This window comes from Elephas maximus, chromosome 21 (genome assembly GCF_024166365.1).
Source record: "Elephas maximus indicus isolate mEleMax1 chromosome 21, mEleMax1 primary haplotype, whole genome shotgun sequence".
Taxonomy (NCBI): domain Eukaryota; kingdom Metazoa; phylum Chordata; class Mammalia; order Proboscidea; family Elephantidae; genus Elephas; species Elephas maximus.
This window is the reverse complement of record NC_064839.1, coordinates 9,066,264-9,088,309: the sequence shown is the minus strand read 5'-3', so window position 1 is coordinate 9,088,309 and position 22,046 is coordinate 9,066,264. Positions and strand designations below refer to the sequence as shown.

Below are 22,046 nucleotides of genomic sequence, written 5' to 3'. Positions count from 1 at the left end.
GACAGAAATTTGTCAAATACCTTCCAAAATATAGATACATTCCTTGTTTGGTGGATATGAGTCCGGATAATTTGGGGACGCAAAGTGACCTCCGTTGCTGGTTCGAACCCAAATGCCACACTGTGTTGCAGGAATATGTTTGATTCCAATATTCTGTCCATCTTATGAGTAAAAACAGCATTTAAAACATTAATGACAGCCAAAGAGAATGGCATTCTTCTCTTTTCTCATCAACTTCCACAAACTACTGTCTGCTCTATATTACAGAGACACTTTTATAGGAACCTTGGCCATATTTAGCACAACAAATTCAACACAGCAGAATTGAAAGGAAAATAAGATTGTATGCTGGGCTGGCTTGAAGAACTTGCAACCAGAGACAAATTCACCATATAAGAGAAAGCAGAAATAAAATGCTTGATTTTACAAAAACCAGGTGGGAAACCTGGTAAGTCAATAGAATTCAGTTCTGACAGAAAAACAAAAGAATCCCTCCATGAACAAATGCCTTCTTTGTCATGAGAACAGAAGAAGTGGATGGTGCCTGGCTACCACTTTTGAACACTTTGATTATATATATAGAAGAATCCTGCTCAAGAAAGGGATACTGCAGGGCAGAATTTCAAATTCTCATGGAATCCAGACTTTCTGGAGCCAAGGCGGCTGGATGAACCCCTGAAACTACAGGTCTGAGATAATCTGTAAACTTTAAACCAAAATATCCTGTGGAGTCTTCTTAAAAGCAAGCAGTAGTTTACCTTAATTAGTAAAAAATGTCTGCTTTAAGCATTATGCTCTTTTAAAGACCTACCTACATGAGATCAAAGTGATAGCAGTAACTCGAAAGATTGGACAGACACCTTAGAGGGCAGTGAGTTTATTAATGGGGAAGCAACAGCTCAGAAAAGGAGGGTGAGAATGCTTGTGTACAACTTGAAGAATGTAATCACTGCCACTGGACACTGCATGTAGGAATGGCTGAATTGTATGTTTTTGCTATGCATATTCTCAACAAAATAAAATTTTAAAAATACATAAAAGGACTTCAGGAATTTATCTGATAATGGTACCCCTATATTTACTTTAACAAAAATGTCAAGATTCAAAGATTACAGATGGATTTTAAAGAATGAAGATTGAATACATACATTTAGCTCTGCTCCCTCCCTCCGGAAACCTCATTTAAACAACTCTAAAGGGATTTTTTTTTTTTGGGATTTAAAAAAAAAGGCATAAACTCTAAGTCCAAAGATATAGATACAAGAGTAACAACTGGCAGTACCAGGGGTCTCTGGAAGTGAAGACTATTAAAATTAGACTTTTCAAAAACGTTGATTAAAAGTCTGCTTAAAGTTTGATCTCCACTACCCTCTTGTATCCCACAAATCTAGGTAGCTGTCGCCACATCGCCACATCAGAAAACTGAGGTTATTTCTTTGGAGGCAGGTAAAACAAAAGATTTTTCACTTAGGGGACATCAGGCACAGCTGAGGTTGAAGATACCCACCTGAAAACAGGAAAATCAGGTGAATATTAACATAATGAATAACACTCCCAGCCCTCTCCTCCAAGGAGTCCCCCAAAGGCTGGCAGTCAGATGTAGGGCCTCCAAGCAAGACAATGGAAAAGATCCTTCTCTGCGGAATCTAATCAGCCCAAAGAAGAGACTCAAAGATGTAGACCAAAGGTTTCTGCAAATATCAACAGTGAGGGCCACAGTAAGCCAGCCCTACCTACACCCGCAGGGACCTGATGATCAGGTCTTTAGTGCATCTGTCGTAATTAGCATACATCCCAGGAGCACCAGACATTTGAAAGCTCCTGATATGAAAAACAGAGAACAAAACAGACAAAAAGGCATCTCCAAGAAACGTTAAGAAAAATTAAAAAAATAAAACGACAGTAACAACACAATACTAGTGTTTCATCTCCTCGGAGACAAAAAAAGAAGACAGTGTAACACAAAATAAGAACAGGTACTTTAAAAAACAGAATATTCAGGAAATAAAAGAAAGCTCCTAAAAATACAAATGAAAAACTTAGTAGAAATTGAGAGCAGAGGTTGGCAAACGATAGCCATGGGACAAATCTGGCCTGCTGCCTATTATTATAAATAAAGTTTTATTGGAATACAGCCATGCCCATTCACCTGTACCATACATGGCTGCTTTCACACTACTATGGCAGAGCTAAATAGTTGCTTGAGGCTATATGGCCTGCAAAGCCTAAAATATTTACTATTTGGACATTTATAGAAAGTTTTTCAATTCCTGGCTAAATGTGAGCAACTCTTCCCCAGAAAATATAGCAAAGAGAGAGATGAAAAAGAGAAAAGAAAAAAAAAAGAGGACCAATAATCAAACACTAGGAAATTCTCAGAGAGCAAACAGAGGAAAGAAAAAATTTTTTAAAAGGAGAAAAAAATTTCCTAAACAAGACAAAATTTCCATATTGAAAAATCTAGATGAATGACTTAATGTAAATCATAAATAATGACCTAACCAGAATCTGAAGTGACTCAACTATAAGTCTCTCTTTTTTAATGCACACACTGAGGAGGAAGGTGGGACACGTGGAAAGCAAAAACAGACTTGCACGTGGTTGACGGTGGAAGGTAGTAGGAAAGAGTGAAATTCTCACCTTCCATGGTTTGAAGTCATTATTGAATGCCTCAAACGGAAATAACCAAAAAGTATCCACGTAGCATGTTATTTAGAGACACGAAGGGAAAGATCAAAAGGATCAGCTGAATGAGGAGTTACCTCTATGGAGAAAGAAACGGGGTAGGGTACTTTGGGGGGACTGATTTTTCCTAATTAACTTTTTAAAACTATTTCACTTTTGTCATATGCATGTATAATTGATGAAAATTGAAATGTCCTAAACTGACAAAAAATCTGGCTCAAAGATGACACTAGCTAATCCTTCATAAACCAGGAAGATCAGGAAGGTTTTGCTTAGTGATAAAGCATGAATCTCGTTTAATTTTTGGACACAATCCACAATATGCTAAGAGCTACCGGTGATGCCCATCTTTAAAAATTTAACAGGACAAGACTTTCTGTTGACAATTTAGTTAACTGCTGCTGAATCCAGTTAAATTGAGGCTGATATACTGACAGAGGAAACCCTGGTGGTGTAGTGGTTAAGTGCTACAGCTTCTAACCAAAAGGTTGGCAGTTCGAATCCGCCAGGCGCTCCCTGGAAACTCTACGGGGCAGTTCTACTCTGTCCTATAGAGTTGCTGTGAGTTGGAATCGACTCAATGGCAGTGGGTTTGGTTTTGGTTTTTATACTGACAAAAAGCCTTAGGACACTGGAATACCCCAGAGGGATTATGGATGTAGTACTCAAAACTGTAATTTCTTCAGTAAGCCACACCTCATCCTGATTGTGCCATAGATCCTCACTATAAGGAAGTACTCACCTTGGGTCTTTTGGGCCACCGCAATCCCTTCTACTACCAGGAGTGTAACTAACAACACTAGAGAAACAACAGAAAACAGAAGTTAAAAAACTGAACCATATTTTACTAACTGTATAAAGAAAAATCTTTTTATACGGAAAATCAGATGACATAAAAGATGAACCCCGTATGTCTTAGGAACATTCACTCTAACGATTTTTAAACAGTAAATCTTCTGATTTACTAGTTGACGCTCAGGACAACTCCAGAAAAGCATACTGATTGTGCACTCATTTATGCAAGGACTAAGGATACATGGCATTTAAGGCATTTTTCAACTTATGATAGATTTTTAAAAATACAATTTTTTTTTTGGCAACAAACTTTGCTCGCCCTAACTATTTCCATATTTACTGCAGTCCATCTCAGAGTTTACACCCATTACAGCTGGCTCTGCCATGCATTATGCCGGTGAAGTTCAGTTAGAGTATCTGACTTGTGAGGATGCTCGTATAAAGGCAGAAGGAAGGGGGCAGCACTCTCCCAGAAATCAGTTCAAGGTGTTTCATAGCCGTGCAGTGCTCTGCCATGGTGGCCTGCATTACAAACGCTAGCCACATTCAAAAAGCGAAGGTCTCCCCGCAAGCTGTTATCAGTGAAGGTTTCTAGGATCCAGTCAACAACATATTGAATTGTTTTGCGTGTGTTAAAGATTCCTTTGAACATTTGACTTTTATGAATGGCACACTGGCAGCTTTACTGCCCCTTTCAATGTAAGCCCACTACCCGTTTGCCCGTCTTTACCGTGTAAGCTTAGAATACCTACTGGATAGCAGGCACTATCCAGTTAATGTAAATCCTAAATGCTGACTTAACCAGAATTATTAAGAAATACAGACAATGGTTAAAAGTATGGACTCCAGGGGTTACACGGATCTAGGTTTGGGTTTCCATTTTGCCGGGTACTGGTTGTGAAGCCTTTTCCACTCAGCTTATTTGTAAACTGAGGATGGTATACCAATAACACCAACCTCCTAATAGTGTCGTGAAGATTAAATGAGATGCTGAGCACGGTATTTTTATGTGCCAAGCATTCTGCTAAACAAATGATAGATACTAGGACAAACTACCCGTCAAAGACGATCTGCAATACAAGGTGAAAAGGAGTCTGACAGGCAGTATACAGAAAGCATGACGAAAGCAGAGGAAACCTTCATTCTGCTGGGGTGGGAGGTTAAGCGGAACAGGACGAGGAAAACTTCAGAAAAGAAGTATATTCTGGTTGGACCTCATAGGCTTTCAATCCAGGAGAGGGAGAAAGGAACACCTTAAACAAAAACATGGACGCATAAGCACTAATGTACCACAGGTTTTCGGGGAATGAGTAATACAGTGTGGTTAGCATGTGGCGGGAACGGTGGTACACGAGGTTAGAAAAGGAAGGTTTTGATCTAATTGTGAAAAGCTTTGTATTCCAGGCTAATTTTGGACTTCAGTTTATAAAGAAAAGCCATTACAGGTTTTTAAACTAAATACTGACATTATACACCTGTGTTTCAGACCAGCAATTCTTCTTTTTTTTCTAGACGAATAATTTTCAAAGTTATATGTAGTCTATGTTTTTCAAAAGGAGAGATCACTCTTCACTCAAAAGCACGTACCGACTATCTACTACACGGTCACCAACGGACAAGGATACAGTTCTTGCCACTGAGTTGCTTCCATCTCAGCGTCTAATTATCTGACCTCTGTCCTCTCTCAGCAACTTTTAACTTCCCCTTTGTTTTCTCTGGCTGCTGCTAACGCTGAAGATCTCAGTTACATGGCAACAATCTCTCCCCCAAGCTCTTCACACCTTTACCCTGGTTGTGAGTTAGAGGAATGGAGCCTGGAAACTTTTTTTAAACAAACGATTTATAATCAAAAAGAAAACCCGTGGTAATGTTAGCTACCTGACAAGTCGGCGAACGACAGATCCCCCTTTATCCGTTCATCTTGTTAGAGACATTGCTTCCCCAGGCACGCCATCCATACGATACACAACTGAGCAAGGTCTCGTGCTCACCATCCCTCTCCTGGAGCACAGGCACAGCTTTCACACACCAGCTACACACCAGCTTTCACACTCCTAATTCACTGTACCGAAGCCAGTAACCACAGAGCCAGGCAGAGCAGGCAAGTAAGAAATTCACAAAACGAAACCAGGAGAACGACGGTAAAACTACAAGAAGATTAACTATGCAAGGAGAAGTATATTACACAAGGACCAGCGAAAATTGACAGTGTAAAATAGCAATTTATGAAATTTGCATATACAGGCAGTCCCTGCGTTATGAACATCCAACTTACCTACAACCCTCTGACTTACCTATAACTTCAGTCACAAACCAGCCCCGGTAAAGCCCATCATATTAAAAATTCAAGGCAGATACAATCATTCAGAATAACAAAAGGGAGCTACTTTGCAACGTGCATAAAATTATTATTATTATCACTATTGTACTATATTAAAGATGTTTTAGTGTATCTGGAAGTGTTTAATGTTTTTTATGCATAGAAAAGTACACTATATACTATATCATAAAACAAACATTCGATTTAACATGTTAAATTTGAACTGTCCCTAACTGTTCTGACTTATATAAAAACTCAACTTAAAGACAAACTTAGGAACAGAAGTAGTTTGTAATCCGGGGACTGCCTGTAACACGAGTGAAGTAGATCCTGTTAAAAATACAGTTTCAAGGCCAAATAAACCTATTACATTCTTTTCTATTGATTTGGATGGCTGCTCACAACTTTGTTTTCCCCAAAAGTTAATAACTATTCACAACCAAATCAACCGTGCCACTGAACGTAAAAATGACATATACAGAATAGAGCAAACCTGCAAAGCAACTCAGGACACAAATCTCTAGTGACATGCTTTTTGGTGATTTAGCTCTGATTATTAATCATTCTTAATTCTATTCATGATAGTTTTCCTGAGTTGTGTAACAGAATCTTTGTCGATGGCTTGTTTTACAATCAGGCTGAATTGTTTAAACAAACTCCATTGCTAGCCAACACTGGAATTATCAAATATATAAAGCAGTCTGTGGTGCTCTATTTTGTCCTTAGTCCCAACCTATGTGCCACTGTCCCCTTCCTCCTCTTACCAAAAAGATCAGTTATTTCTCAAATCCAAAGATACCTCATACTTTGAACTCAAAGTAAGGCACTAATTCTTTCAAGGTAGAAATCCACACCAAAATAAAAATTCTAAACTCCATAACCTTACAGTTTAGTTATGCAGAGAACGACCTGTGAGTTGATGCTTGAAAAAGGTAGTGCCCACCATTTATGCCCTTACTTCGGGTTCTGGAATTTACTCTAGGCCTTGTAATAAACAGTGTGTGATACGACTTAATGCAGAGGCTTACAGGATAAGACAGGTGCTATTCCAGTGCGATACAAATCCTCAAAGCAACTCCTTTTATTCACCTCCTTTTACCCAGAATCACTGTCATTTTAGCTCTAAGCAGAGAATCTCATCCCGAGGCCTTCCAGGGGCCGTCCTTCCATCGCGAAAATAAGGTCACATTTATTCTTTCCACTATTCTTTTCACTACTAATAGTGGCCACTCTGACCAAGGCAAAAAATACTGGAAAAGAGACAAAATTATTATTTATAGACTATGTTATTTAAAACCTAGAAGTGCCAAGACAGTTACTTTGAAAAATTACATCTATTAAGACAAATAAAGACACTAATCCTCAAATAGTGTGCATCATAATCATCTGGAAGGCTTGCTGAAACACGGATTTGGGGGGGAGGCAGCTCCAGAGATTGTGATCCAGTCGGTGTGGGGTGGGGCCTGGTATTTGCTGAAGTAAGTTTCATTATGACGCTGAAGCTGCCGGCCAGGAGTCTGAAACAACTCAATGGCATCAGATTTAGTCTTTTTTGGGGGGTGGGGGGTGGGTGGGTAATACAATGATAATATGTCAAAGGAACTCCCTGGGTGGTATAGTTAACACACTCAGCTGACAGTGCTGGAGGTTGGAGTCTACTCACAGGTGCCTCAGAGGAATGGCCTGGTGATCTACTTCTAAAAAAATCAGCCACTGAACACCTTTTGGAGGGCAGTTCTACTCTGACACACATGGGGTCACCATGAGTTGGAATCAGTTTGATGGCAACCGGTTGTTTAAATTGAAAGAAATGGAAGAGACGGCTTTTTCTTTTCCTTTGGTGGCGGTAATGGCAAGTTTGGTCTACAGGGATGAGGGGCTCGGTGGTGGGTTTGGAAATGCTGAACTTGAGGTGAATACTCTATTACACTTATTCTTTCAATGTCCCTAACAAATCTGCTTGCTTCTCAGCATCTGCACTTGACTTCCTCTGGCTTCTACAAATTACCTTCACACTTTGTAGAACCTGCACTGTCTAGGAACCCTTCCTGGCTTAATTTTACTGGACAATATTCACTTTTCACTTCACTTGTGACTATTCAACAGCTCTCTCTGGTTCTGTTTCTTTCACTGATCCTGTATGCTCCTATATTAACTAGCATTAAATTTGGCCTGAGTACTAGCAATACCCAAACTAAGAATTTAAACAAGATACAAGTGTACTTCTCTGTAATGTAAACTGTGGAGATAAGCAGTCAAGACTGGAGTGAGGGTTATATATCACTACCAAGAACTTAGGCTCCTTCTACCCTCATTGGTCCACTGTGTGGCTTTCATTTCCAAGGTCACCTCATGGTCCAACATGGATGCTGGAATACCAGCCACTACACTTTCATTACAGCTATAATGTCTGCATCCAATCAGCAAGAATGAAGAAATGATATACAGCATTTTCCCTCCCTTCGAAAAATACTTCCCCAGAATTTATGATTACGTAAAAATGTTTAATTTAGCAAAACAAAACGTCCTCCCAAAGTTGCACGTACTTCTTCCACTTACTGGCTAAAGTTAACCAGTCACACAGCTGTGCCTAACTCTAAGGGAAGTTGGGAAATACGGACTTCGTTTTAGGTTATCAAGTGCTCGGCTAAAACTCGGAGCACTACTGAAGAAAGGTAAAATGGACACCGGGAGACCCAACGCCGTTTCTACCACAGTCCCCTACAGTCTATTTTGTGCACAGCAGCCAGCAATATTTCCATAAGAGAAATCAGACCATGGTACAGCCTTTCGTAAAACCCTTCGATAGATTCCCATTACATTAGAACACACCCACAGTCCTTATTTTAGCTTCAGAACTCCTACATGATCTGTCCTCTCTGACCTTCCACCTTTTTGACTGTTATCACTGGTTACACAGACCTTTTTTCCCACTGCTTCAGTAAAACCACACCAGTTACCATCAGGTCGATTCCAAATCATGGCAACCTCATATACGTCAGAGAAGAACTGTGCTCCATAGGGTTTTCAACAGCTCACTTTTTGGAAGCAGAATGCCAGGTATTTCTTGAAAGGTGCCTTTGGGTGGACTTGAAACTCCAACCTTTCAGTTAGCAGATGAATGTTATTATTGTTAAGGTGCTGAGTCAGTGCCGACTTATAGTGACCCTATGTACAACAGAATGAAATGCTGCCTGGTCCTGCATCATCCTTGCAACCCTTGCTGTGTGTTAGCCCACTGTTAAGGCCGCCGTGTCAATCCGTCTTGTTGAGGGTCTTCCTCTTCTTCACTGATGCTCTACTTCACCAAGCACGATGTTCCTCTCCAGAGACTGATCCCCTCCAGACAACACGTCCAAAGTATGTGAGACACTGTCTTGCCACCCTTGCTTCTAAGAAGCATCCTGGCTGTACCTCTTCCGAGACAAGCCTGTCCACTCTTTTGGCAGCCCGTGGCATACTCGACATTCTTCGCCAGCACCACAACTCAAAGGTATCAGCTCTTGTTCAGTCTTCCTCATTCACTGCCCAGCTTTCACATGCATAACATGCGACTGAAAACACCACGGCTTGGGTCAGGCTCACCTTACTAGTCTTCAAGGTGTCATCTTTGCTTTTCAACACTTTAAAGAGATCTTTTGCAGCAGATCTGCCCAATGTAATGCGTCTTTTGATTTTTCGACTGCTGCTTCCACGGGTATTGATGGATCCAAGTAAAACGAAATCCTTCAAAACTTCTTTTACCATTTATCACGACACTGCTTACTAGTTCAGTTGTGAGGATTTCTGTTGTCTTTATGTTAAGGTATAATCCACACTGATGGCTGTAGTACTTCATCAGTAAGTGCTTCAAGTCCTCCTCACATTCAGCAACAACGCTGTGTTATCTGCATACTACAGGTTGTTAATGAGTCTTCCTCAAATCCTGATGCTGTGTTCTTCAGATAGTCTAGCTTCCAGGATTATCTGCTCAGCATGGAGACTAAGTAAGTGTTACGAAAGGATACAGCCCTGAAACACATGTACCCTGATTTTAAACCAAAAAGTATCGCCTCGTTCTGTTTGAACAAATGCCTCGTGGTCTATGTACAGGTTTCCCATGAGCAAAATTAAGTGTTCTGGATTTCCCATTCTTTGCAATGTTATCCATAATTTGTTACAATCCCCATAACTGAATGCCTTGCACGGCCAATAAAACACATGTAAACACCTTTCTGGTGTTTTCTCCTTTTGGCCAGGATCCATCTGACATCTGTAATTATAATCCTTGCTCCACGTCCTCTTCTAAATCTGGCTTGAATTTCTGGTAGTTCCCTGTTGATGTGCTGCTCCAACAGTTTTTGAATAATCTTCAGCATTAATTTTACTTGCGTGTGATATTAATGATATTGTTGAACAATTCTCACATTCTGTTGGGTCACGTTTCTTTGGAATGGGCACAAGTATGGATCTCTTCCAGTCGGTTGGCCGGGTAGCTGTTTTCTAAATTTCTTGGCACAAACAAGTGAGTGCTTCTGGTGTTGTATCCATTTGCTGAAACATCTCAATTGGTATTCTGTCAATTCCTGGAGCCTTGTTTTTTGCCAGTGTCTTCAGTGAAGCTTGGCCTTCTTCAGTACCATCAGTTCTTGATCATACGCAACCAAATAGGTTAATAGTTTACCCCACCCAGGGATATACTGGGTACTCAGGTGGCACGGTGGTTAGAAACTCAGCTGCTAACCAAAAGGTTGGCAGTTTGAATCCACCGCTGCCCCTTGGAAACCCTATGGGATAGTTTTACTCTGTCTTACAGGATCAGTATAAGTCAGAATCGACTGGACAGCAATGGGTTAGGTTCGGTTTTAGGGAGGCACTAGCTATTCCTTCTGCCTAGAATCTCTTTGCATGGCTAGTTCTTTCAGTTCTGGTCTCATGAGGCCCCCTCTGACTTTTGAAGTATCTCTGCATTTTCTCTTCATCTTGTTTTATTTTCATTCTTACTGTTATTTTCTTGCTTGTTTATTGTCTGTCTCTTACTACTAAAAACAGCGGGCCTTGTCTGATTCACTGATGCATCTCCAGTGTCCAGCCAACAATGGCATTCAATAAAAGTCTGCTGAATAAATTAAGTGATCAAGCATGGTCCTGATCACACCTTTGTAACGCCATGACATATAGTACAGAGCCCTGCACTAACAAACTGGCAAACACACAGCTCAGTAAGCAGCCACGTGTTCGACCCAACTTCTTTTTATCTGACTATGAATCAGGGGGTGGGAAAGGAATTGATATTTTTCTTCTTCATCGTATGTCCAGCTACTGCTCTCCTTTTCTTCCAGCTGGGTCAGTTCACCTTTGTTAGTAATTAAACATGCCTCTTTTCAAACCTTTCTATAGTATCTAAACAGTAAACAAGAGGTTTATTAAATGCCACAATGCAACAACTAACTGGTCTCCCTGCTCATTACTACTGTCTATCAAAACAAAATGGAGTTCGGTCAGTCTTCATACCATTTGACGTAGTTAATAACCCATTTTTCCCAAATTTCTTTCCAAAGAATAAAAAAAACCCAAATTTAATCAAATACAAGCTTACTTACTGGAGTTAGGAATAATGATGGATCTCGGTGAACTTTGGGATCACTCCAGCCCACATATGCTAATCACACTGCCAGTCATTTTTGTGAGAAAGAGTAACTCAGCAACGCAGGGCTCCCCCTTTCCTGCACCATGTGACAACCTTGTTGGTACCAGAATATCTAAGCAGTGCAGGGCTCCCCCTTTCCTGCACCATGTGACAACCTCCTTGGTACCAGAATGCTCCTGAGGGGGCAGTTCTGTAGGTCTACTCTAATGACACTGGAGTCCTCCCCCGACACACACGGCAGCTTCCGTCACATTTTAACACGAGCAGGCCATGTTTCAAAAAGCATTTGCTATCTTCTCACTCACGAGTACAGTAATTTCCGATATGTTATTCTAGGCATATTTAGGCCAACGTGTCTTAATGTCATTTTGATTAGGAAGAATTGAACTTTCAGATCGGCATACTCTGTAATTTTGTATGTGACGTATAAACATGCTGAAAAGTATTCGTTCTTTCAGGGTGGCCCTGTTGTTTGCAATGATTGAGACGGTGGGCCCCCCACCCATCAGAGCAGCCTTGCTCTTATCTATCATTGTTGTTTTTACTCTGAAGAATGGGTTTTGGAAAGTTTGGAAACCTCTAGATTAGGTCACTTAGGATTTCCCCCCTTCCATCTCAAAGACTATATAATCGGGATCTCAAAGTGTCTCATGATCAATAGCATAAATAGAAAAACGATAGGAGACTGTGCTGAATCAGCAGTAACTCAAGAGCAGACTTTTAATTGCTATTTTTAAAATCTTAGGCATAAATTCTATTTAGTCGATCATTCCAAAAAGGACTGAAAGTGGTTTTGATTTGAACTTGCTTTCTAATGCACGTGTGTAAAGAATCACGAGTCCTTCCTAAAAGGTGAGCTTGATCTCAAAACATACGTAAACATTTGAGGGTTTACTCTAATACAACCATCACGCAATAGGATTTTTCAATTGCCAGGCTTAACACAGGCTTTCCAGCCCTTGGGGGAAATAACTAAAAGCTCATTTGTAACAAAGTTGTGTTTAAACCCCTCACTGTTAAAAGGGGTTGGTTTTTGGTACCAGGCTTCTGCACAGTCACAGGTTAGTTTCTTTGATGAGGTTTAAGAAGGAAGAATAGGAGCTAAGAGTCCTCACAGTCTCAGGCGAGGTTCCTGATATATGGTGTAAAGGGATATTTGTGCTGTTACATCGTAAATTTAACCACAGCTTAAACCCAAAAAAACCAAACCCACTGACATCGAGTCAATTCTGACCCATAGCGACCCTACAGGACAGAGCAGAACTGCCCCATACCTTTCCAAAGAGCACCTGGTCGATCTGAACTGCTGACCTTTTGGTTAGCAGCTGTAGCACTTAACCACAGCTTAAAAGAGCTTAAAAAAAAAAAAGACCTTACACAGCTTTAAATCAGCTAAGTTAAACGGGATCCCCCTGGAGCTGGCGTGCAGAGCGAATAACAACAGTAAAATGGGTTTATAATTCTCTTGCACTATTTCATGTGGCTCTGACGGTTACTCTGATAGAAGACAAGTCAAATCTGATGAGACCTGGAGTGATTCCAGCAGTTGACAGGGAATTACTCAGTTTCACCAACACATGAAAGGTTGAAGAGGCCTAGTAGATCTATCCTTTTGTCCTCAGGGCTGAAAAGTGAAACAAGAAGAACTAATGGCATCTTAAACAACTGAAATTATCTTCTACTTAAAATCTCAAACACTCATTACAGCTGATTTGTTTCAGTAAAAACTGACCATAATAATTCAAACAAGGCTTTTGGTAGGTAATGCCTACAATTAGGCAAATGTTAAGTGTTTCAGTTAAGAATCTCCTCAGTGTTGAAGCAATTCCCTTTACAGGATCCTTAAGGGATACCCACGCCTTGGTGCACACAATGACTAGCACCAGAAGAAATGGCTGACATTTTTAAAAAGAAAAAGTTTTAGAAATTAAAAATAACACAAAACAAATCAAAACCAGACCCACTGCTGTCTTGTGGATTCTGACTCAAGACACGCTGTAGGACAGAGTAGAACTGCCCTGTAGGGCTTCTAAGCCTGTAAATCTTTTATGGATGCACACTGCCACATGTTTCTTCTGTGGGCAACACATACATTTGGTAACAAAGAAAAAAAAAATAATTAAGTGACAGAAATGGCTATACAGTGAAAGTGAATCTTCCCTTCCCTCTGTCTCAGCTCCCTCAGGTTTTCTCCTCAGAATCAATTACTGCTAACAATTCCTTGAGTCCTTCCAAGACCAACTCCCTGCATTTACAAGCATAAGGAACTTCAGAAGACTTAAAAATAGCTTGCCTTCTCTCTAGTAGGCCGTGTAGCACATAAAAAATTCAGCTTAAACTGTAAAGATATTCCAGCATGTAAAAATAGTTTAAGCTGGGTAACATAAAAAAAAAAAAAGCTGGATACTACATTGTTTTTCACTAGCTCTACCATCACCACAGAATCCTGTCTTGCAAGGTGCAACGATTAAATGCTATACCACTGTGGCCAAAGAGGGCAGTGTGTATCAAGGATACAAAGCAAAGGCAGAAAATCTGCAAACCTGTTTACCATTCCAGGAGTAGGTACAGAGACCCTGTCCTACACAGCTGTTTCGTCAAGTTCTGCAGGTAAAGCTGAATAACAGATATACCATGATTTCTCCCCAAGGTGCTACCCTCGGATGGACTGTCATTAGGATGAGAAGCCCGGTGAGCACATCAGAACAAGGGAAGAAAAGTCAGACAAGTCTCACTATCAAAAATCCCACTGTGCATATAACTTATTATGAAAAAGAATGACAAAATTTTAACCCCCAAGAAACGACTATACAAACTACGAGTTACAGACGTGAAAACCCGTGGGATTAAATTCAGAATTGTTTTTTTATTTCAATATACTGAAGAAATCACTAAGAACTTACAGACTGAAATATTCACCATCCTGGAAATCCAAGACAACCTAAACACAAGCTATAAGATGCATATACTTGGGCAGTTAAAACATTTCAAGCTAATTTGCTAAAATCTCAAGTCCGAGTTTTGGAATATTCAGAGTTGATCATTTCTCCCGTTAAAATTTAAAGCAAAATTATACTGAATTTTCTAATAAAACGTTTGAAAAGAAAAGTCCATGAAGAAAAAAAACGCCAAAAGTTGTCACTACAAATATCAAGATACAAAAACATACATATAAAACAACCAACACAATACCTTAAAACTCCCTTCCGGCAGTATAAAAAAAATTTTATGACGTTACAACTTACATTCCCTTCTCAGTGTAAATCAGGAGAAGAAAAGAGAAGCCCTTCATTGAGTTGTCCTGTTTCCCTCTAAGGACTGAAAAGATTCATTCGGTGCCGAGCTTCACAGGCAACTCTGGATCACAACTGTACCTGCCCACGTACATCATGTCCACCTGAGACCACCGCCTGGCAGCGCAGGCACGGTACGTTCCGGAGCGTCGTCCACCGGACAAGCCAGCCGGCCGCCTCCCGCTCCGACAAGCCGGGGAGACTCGGGCGCCCGCGCACGGTGTCCGGCGGGCTCGAGCTCGGGCTCGGCGGGAGGAGCGTCACCCGGGCCCGCCGAATCGCCCCCGGAGCCCGCAGTCGTGCCGCAGCCCGGGCGGCCGCAGCAGGTGGGGCCCAGCGCGGGCACTCCCTCGGCCGCCCGCCAGCGGGGTCCCGGCCCGCGCCCCCCGCCGGCCGCCCGGGCTTTCCGGGCGCGCTGCCCGCCGTCCCGGCGCGGGCTTTCGCTGTGGAAGCGGCACCACTTTTGTTCGGAGATTTCGGAAGAGGCCGGCCTCGGCTCCGCCCGCACAGACCCCCCAACTTTACGCGGCGGCGAGGGCAGCGAGAGCCGAGGGACCCCGTCGCCCCACAGCCCCAGGCGCCGGCGGGCGGCTCCAGACAAAGGGTCGCCGGCGCCGGCGGGGACCGAGGCCGAGGCCCGCAAGGGGCGCCGTCCGCGGCCCGGGCGCTCACCTTTGAGGACCGGACACAGCTGCTCCAGGGCCATGGTGCCGGCCGGCTTGGCGCCGCGCGAGGGCTGGGGCGGCGGCGAGGAGGCGACGCGGCGCTCACGGCCCGGCGCGGCGCGAGCCCCGCTGCGTCCCCATCGCCGGCCACCAGGCTCCGTGCCCGCGAGGCAGGGCTCAGGTCCTGCGGCCCGCCATGGCCGAGCCCCCCGGCGGGCTCCAGCGCCGCTCGAGCCCCCCGACGGCGCTCCGTCCCATGGACCGCCCCGGAGCCGAGGGACGAGGATGCGCGGGCGGGGGCCGGCGGGGCCCGGCGCGGGTCGCCCTGGTACGCGGCTCGCGAGGCCGCCGGCTGCGGTCGTAGCGCGGGCTCCGCGGAAGTGGCGAGCGCGGGGAGCCCAGGCTCATTTAAGCGGCGAGCGCGAGCGCCGCGTGCCGGCCGCCGCCCGTGCGCATGTGCGGCCCTCGCCCCGCCCCCGCCCGCGTGGCCCCGCGCCCGCCCACCAATCGCCTCGCTGTCCTCCCGAGGCCTCGAGCCCCGGGCCAGCGTCGCGCGCCCCCCGGCGGCCGCTCGTGGGGCGGGGCGGGGCGGGGCGGGGCGGGGCGGGCAGCGCGGGTCGCCGCCGAGGGAGCGCCCGCCTCGCCTCTCACCCACCTGCACGTCTCCGCCGTCGCCGACGGGGAGGGGGTGCCGACCCCTGGGCCTCCCGGGTCTCAAGGTCAAAATTTAGCCCTCTCGGCTGGCTGTGGCACTGACCGGGGCGGGAAAGCGCAGGTGTGGGCGCGGGCTCCGGAGCGGGGGGCGCCAGGTGAGTTAACCTGCCCGCCGCCAGCGCTCCCCAGGTCCCGGCCCGAGGCCACGTGCCTGACCTCACGACCCCGCCGAGCGTCAGAGCCCCTCGCGGGGTGGGTGCTGTCGGGGTGCCCCTGGAGTGAGGGACACGGGGCTGTGGACGCGGGGGTAGCGCCCTCTCAGCCGCCGAGCCCGCCGCGCAGCCCTGACCCCACTGAGAAAGACCTCGGAGCTGGCGAGCTGCTGCTCCCCGCGGCGGCCGGGTCAGCCCCACTCACAGCGAGCCTGCAGGACAGTAGAGCTGCCCTGGGTTTCCGAGGAGCGCTGGTGGCTTCGAGCTGCCCACCTTCGGGTTAGCAGCTGAGCTCTCCGGAGCTACTGCGCCACCAAGCTACTGCGTTCGGTACGGTATTCGTTATGGTTGTATCTCCTCCGTTGATGGTTCAAACCCGCCGACGGCTGCTCGGGAGGAGGATGTGGCAGTCTGCTTCCCTAAGGATTGTAGCCTGGGAAACACTCTGGGGCAGTTGTGCTTTGTCCTGTAGGGTCGCTATCAGTCGGAATCGACTGGATGGCAGCAGGTCGAGTTTGGTTTTATTTTCTCCATAGCACTTATTTCATGAAATTTCCGCGTTCATTTGTTTATGTGTTGGTTCCCCAAAGCCCCACTCCCTAAAAATGTAAGCTGCTTGAGGGCAGGAAGGCTACACTCATTCATCATCCCATACTTAGCGGGTGTTCACTCTGTGCTGTTGGGCTCAAACATAACGATTGTGAGGATGGCCCGGGACCGGCCAGTGTTTCAAGTTTCTGTTGTACATAGGGTCGCTGTGAGTCGGAAGTGACTCAATGACACCTAACAACACACTATGCTCTGAAAACAGTGACAGGTGCTGGAGAAACAATTGCGGTTAAGGCACCGTAGACAGAATACTTACGCTTGCGCCTGACATGCAGTAGGAGTGTTCCAGAAATGTTTATCTAACTAGCTAAGGACAATGCCAGGCGACTAAAAATAATCTTTCGGGGCCGGCAAGCTCTTTTCTCTTTCGTTCTCTTCCCCCAGGAAGGCACAGAAGTGTAATTAAGTCACAACGTTTACAAATGAAAAACATGTGTAACACCAATTATCAATGCGTTTAGCCCTTTGGCATGTGTCTGGTGGGAAGGTGGGGCAAAAGATGCCTAAGTTTGGGTTCTTAGGGACAAATCACCGACAGTTAAATGGGGATTGCACACAAGAACCAACTAGTAAATAAAAAGAGCGTTCCGTTTAAGAGGCAGTCACACAAATACAATGAAGTGACATGCAGGGAGATTGAGATTGTAAGTGGTAGGAGTCTACATTATAGACGATTATTTTATATATATATAGACGTTATAGATAATCTGGGCAAAAGTGGAAGAGGCTTTTCCAGCTTCTGGAACAGAATAAATTCTCAATGCACAGCTGTTGACAGAAATCGGTGTGTATGATGTCAGAGAAGGAGGTGACACAAAGAACGGACAGGGTGCGGATGGCAAGTGGGGAAGAGAGAAGGAAGATGAACGTTTACTTCAGGAAAGGAATAGGGGCGAACATTGCATTTGGGACAGTGGTTTGGTAGTGGTAAGGAGTAAAGTCGACTCTGGTGGACTTTGATTATGGAGATTCTTGCTTGAATGCTAGGCCGGGGAGTTTGTACTTGATTCAGGAGGCTGGGGCATAGTTTTTAATACGGAGTCATGGAGTTCTGGGAAGATTAATCTGGCGGTTGGGCTGAGGATGTAATAAAAAGGGAGAGATTATAGCAACTGTAGTAATTCAAAATGCAGAAATGCAGTATAGCACTTCATTCAGCTTAGTAGCTCTGACTAGAAGTATTATTTTTGATAAAACCTAAAAAGTCTTTCCTTTTCTGGTATGTTGGCTTGGGAATGTTCATTTCGTGGCTCCCTATTAGGGAACCTGTCTTTAAGATGTACTGGTGTAATCATTTGTAGATGATTTTTGAGAAATGTAGTAAAGCACAGATCATAGCGGAGACTACTGTGTGGCCATATGTTAGCTAAATCAAAAGGAAAGCAGTTTGCATATCTCTCAGCTGGGGAGTTCTGTATTTGGATTATTATTTCTCCAGAAAATCACCCAGTAGTACCCAGTCTGTCCCCAGATTCCCTGCCAGTTCCCAGGTGATGGGGGCCTGGCTGTCATTGCATCCTGCTGGCCTATCCATCCAGGCTTTGGTCTAGCTTCTTCAACTCCTCGCAGTTTAAATTTGGTTTTCTCTGACCAAGCCCCATGTGTCACACAAATAGCATCATTTGATATTAACTTACTAGAATGAATTAAAAAAAAAATTACCTCAGCGTTTATGTACTTACAGATTTCTGTTGTCTCATTCTTTGCTGTTTGAGAACTTTTGTGTTTTATTAACTGACAGCCTGAGAAAGCAGGTTATTGTGTTTAGAGATACAACCAAAGAAGAGAGAGGAATTTTACACTCCAAACTCTGATGTACAGAAAATTTATTTGTACTGAAGAAAAATGGGGGTCTCAGACTCCTTTGATACTTTCTTACAGTGTGCAGATATGGCTACAATAATGGTGAAATTCAGTGGAAAACAGAACCAGCTGAGGATCTCACTGAAGATTCCATTGTTTGTTACACAGCTATAGAGTTTTCTTAAGAGAGGAAAAGAGAAAAAATGTTTAAGTATTTTTGAATGTGTGAGCCAGAGTTACTGCTGTTAGTGATATTGAAGAAAAACTGTCTCCAGGCAATAAAAAGCTCTTTAACAGTATTTCTGGTTAGTGTGGTTCCACACCAGGAAAGCTTTTAAGAAATATTGCCTCTTCAGTGCTGAAGTATTTTGACTATTAAATTTTCAGGAAAATTTTGGTCATCCAGTTACTTTCATTTGACTATGAAAATTAAGAAGGGCTCTAATTATATTTCTTATGGTAAAGTTGCTTACATACATGGTATCCTTTTCCTAAAAGCCAAAATCTTGTTTTAAAAGTAGACCTGTTTGTTTCCTGTTTAAACCTGTTTACTTTAAGCCTTAACAAATGCTGTTTATTTTGTGTAATATAAAACTGTAATTTTAAAGTATAAAATTCTTTATTTTTTAAAAAATTTTTATTGTGCTTTAAGTGAAAGTTTACAAATCAAGTCGGTTTCTCATACAAAAATTTATATACAGTTTCGTATATACTCCTAGTTGCTCTCCCCCTAATGAGACAGCATACTGCTTCCCTTCACTCTATATTTTAAGGTCCCCTCTGCCCTCTCTTCTCCCCCTCCAGACAGGAGCTGCCCACATAGTCTCGTGTGTCTACTTGATCCAAGAAGTTCATTCCTCACCAGTGTCATTTTCTATCCCACAGTCCAGTCCTATAGGGTTGCTATGAGTCGGAATCGACTCGACGGCAGTGGGTTTGGTTTTTGTTTTTTTTTTTTTTTGGAGTCCGGCCCAATCCCTGTCTGAACAGTTGGGTTTGGGAATGGTTCCTGTCTTTGGCTAACAGAAGGTCTGGGGACCATGACCTCCGGGGTCCTTCTAGTCTCAGTCAGACCATTAAGTCTGGTCTTTTTATGAGAATTTGAGGTCTGCATCCCATTTTATTTGTTTATTTGTTTATCCCATGCTCTCCTGCTCCCTCAGGAGTTCTCTGTTGTGTTCCCTGTCAGGGCAGACATCGGTTGTAGCCAGGCACCACCTAGTTCTTCCAGGCTCAGGCTGATGTAGTCTTTGGTTTATGTGGTCCTTTCTATCTATTGGACTCATAATTACCTTGTATCTTTGGTGTTCTTCATTGTCCTTTGCTCCAGGTGAGCTGAGACCAGTTGATGCATCTTAGATGGCTGCTTGCTAGCGTTTAAGACCCCAGAAGCCACTCTCCAAAGTGGGATGCAGAATGTTTTCTTAACAGATTTTATTATCCCAATTGGCCTACATGTGCCCTTAAACTGTGGTCCCCAAACCCCTGCCCCTGTAAAGTACAAAATTTTTCATATAGTTATTTGGCAGTGTTTGCTAGATGATAGAGATTTCTTCTGAGTTCGATTTAAGGACTGTTTGATATAACTGTTCTTTTAGTACTAGTGTGATTGGAATGCATACTCAGCTATGTAGCAGTGTTAATTCTCGTAATATATTTGTAAGGAAGGTGTATCTAAATTATTACAACTATTAACATCTCAAACTAATTTTTTTTCTCTGCTATAAAGCATATAAGCTAAGATTTATAATAAAATTCATATCTCTAGAAAAAAAAATCTCTAGAGGTGTGATCTATTTGTTTATTAGGTGCCATTGAGTCGATCTCTTCCATTCGGTTGGCCAGTTTGCTGTCTTCCAGACTTTTTGGCATAGATGAGTGAACTCTTCCAGTGTTGCATCCATTTGTTGAAACATCTCAGTTGGTATTCTGTCAGTTCCTGGAGATGTGATTTAGAAAGAGATATTTGGGAAAGTTTTATAAATTTTTTTTTAATTGTGAGGTGTAACACATATTTAGAAAAGTGCCTAAAATAATGTATGTTAAGTTTAACAGAAAATTTTAAAGCTAAAAGTCATGTGAACATCACCCACGTTAAGAAATAGAATATCACCTGTACCTAGAAGCACCCCTACCCCCCATGTGCCTCTACCTGATGATGAATCCTCTCCCAATTCCCTAGAGGTGATTAGTATCCTGATTTTTATCATTTCCTTCCTTTTATATTTTTCTACCTCTAAATATACCTTTAAATGATGTATTTTAGTTTTTCTTATTTTTACAATTTATATGAAGGGTCATATTGTATGTATGTGTGTTTTATAGCTTAACTTCCTGAGATTAATCCGTGTTGTTGTGTACAACTGTAGTTCATTAAATATGATGGCTGTATAGTATTTCATTGTATCAGAATCCATGTAGATGGATATTTAGGTGGTTTGTAGCTTTTGGCCACTGTGGACATTTCAGCTATGAACATTTTTATACCATTATGGTGAAATATGTTCCTTTATGTGGCCTTTTCTTTGGGAAAGCACCTGGAGAAATTTTTCTCCCTAAAACTAGAAGAGTTACCTTTGCCCTAGTTTTTTACCAGAGAGGCTTTGTTACTTTTGTCCAGGTTGATTGACATTTCCTGGGTAAGCTGTAAACAACTGTGGTTTGATACTTTTTGTCTGGTCCTGGGCTGTAGCCTGCCCTGTGATTGGTAGGCACCATGCGGGAATTGTTCAATAAACTATGCCTACTGTGCAAATGAAATGACTGTACGCTATGTAAATGAAATGACTATGGCCTACTATGCAAATGAAGTATCTGTGGCCTACCTAGAGGGGATTGGTGAGTTTGTGGCCCTGGTGGGAGGGCCATGCACTGAGATTGAGGAGGAGTTTGTGTATATATGCAGCTAACCCCACAGAGGTTTTTCGGACAGAAAGAAGCAGGTGGAGAAGCGGAAGGAAGACAGAAGAGAGAAGAAGCAGAGAGATGAGGCAAGGAACCTCCTAAAAGAGCTATAACATGGGTCAAGGGCTGTAACGCTGAAGAGAGCGAGAGATCCAGAAGGGGCCCGGCAGCAAACCCAGTGGCGACAAGCCCAGAAGGGGACCTGCAGCAAAGTCAATGGTGACAGATGGCAGGGCCAAAAGGAGCCTGACCTCAGGACTGAGAGGAGCTGAGAGACCTGTCTTGCACTGAAGAAGGGGGACTTTGTCTACAAGCTTCCTGATTCTGATCCTGAGTTGTATGTAACCTGTTACTTCCTGAATAAATGATTTAACTGTAAATATGGTCTGTGAATTCTGTATGGCCATTGCAGTGGATTATAGAACCCAGCAGAGAAGTAGAGAGTGCTGTGGGGAGGACGGTCGGTGTCAGAATTGG

General features: G+C 43.3%; 1 protein-coding gene across 3 annotated transcripts in view; it reads right to left on the bottom strand.

The window, feature by feature from the left end:
* The window catches only part of NETO2 (neuropilin and tolloid like 2), a 59,613-nt gene extending 43,864 nt beyond the window's left edge, over window positions 1-15,749 (bottom strand). For all 3 annotated transcript variants that reach the window (XM_049864451.1, XM_049864452.1, XM_049864450.1), the window contains exons 1-3: window positions 15,395-15,749; window positions 3,428-3,484; window positions 21-161 (exon numbers count right to left, since the gene is read on the bottom strand). In XM_049864451.1, the coding sequence (XP_049720408.1) occupies window positions 21-161; window positions 3,428-3,484; window positions 15,395-15,428 (232 nt within the window). In that variant the 5' untranslated portion in view covers window positions 15,429-15,749. The remainder of the gene's footprint in view (window positions 1-20; window positions 162-3,427; window positions 3,485-15,394) is intronic.
* Between the last annotated feature and the right edge of the window lie 6,297 nt (window positions 15,750-22,046).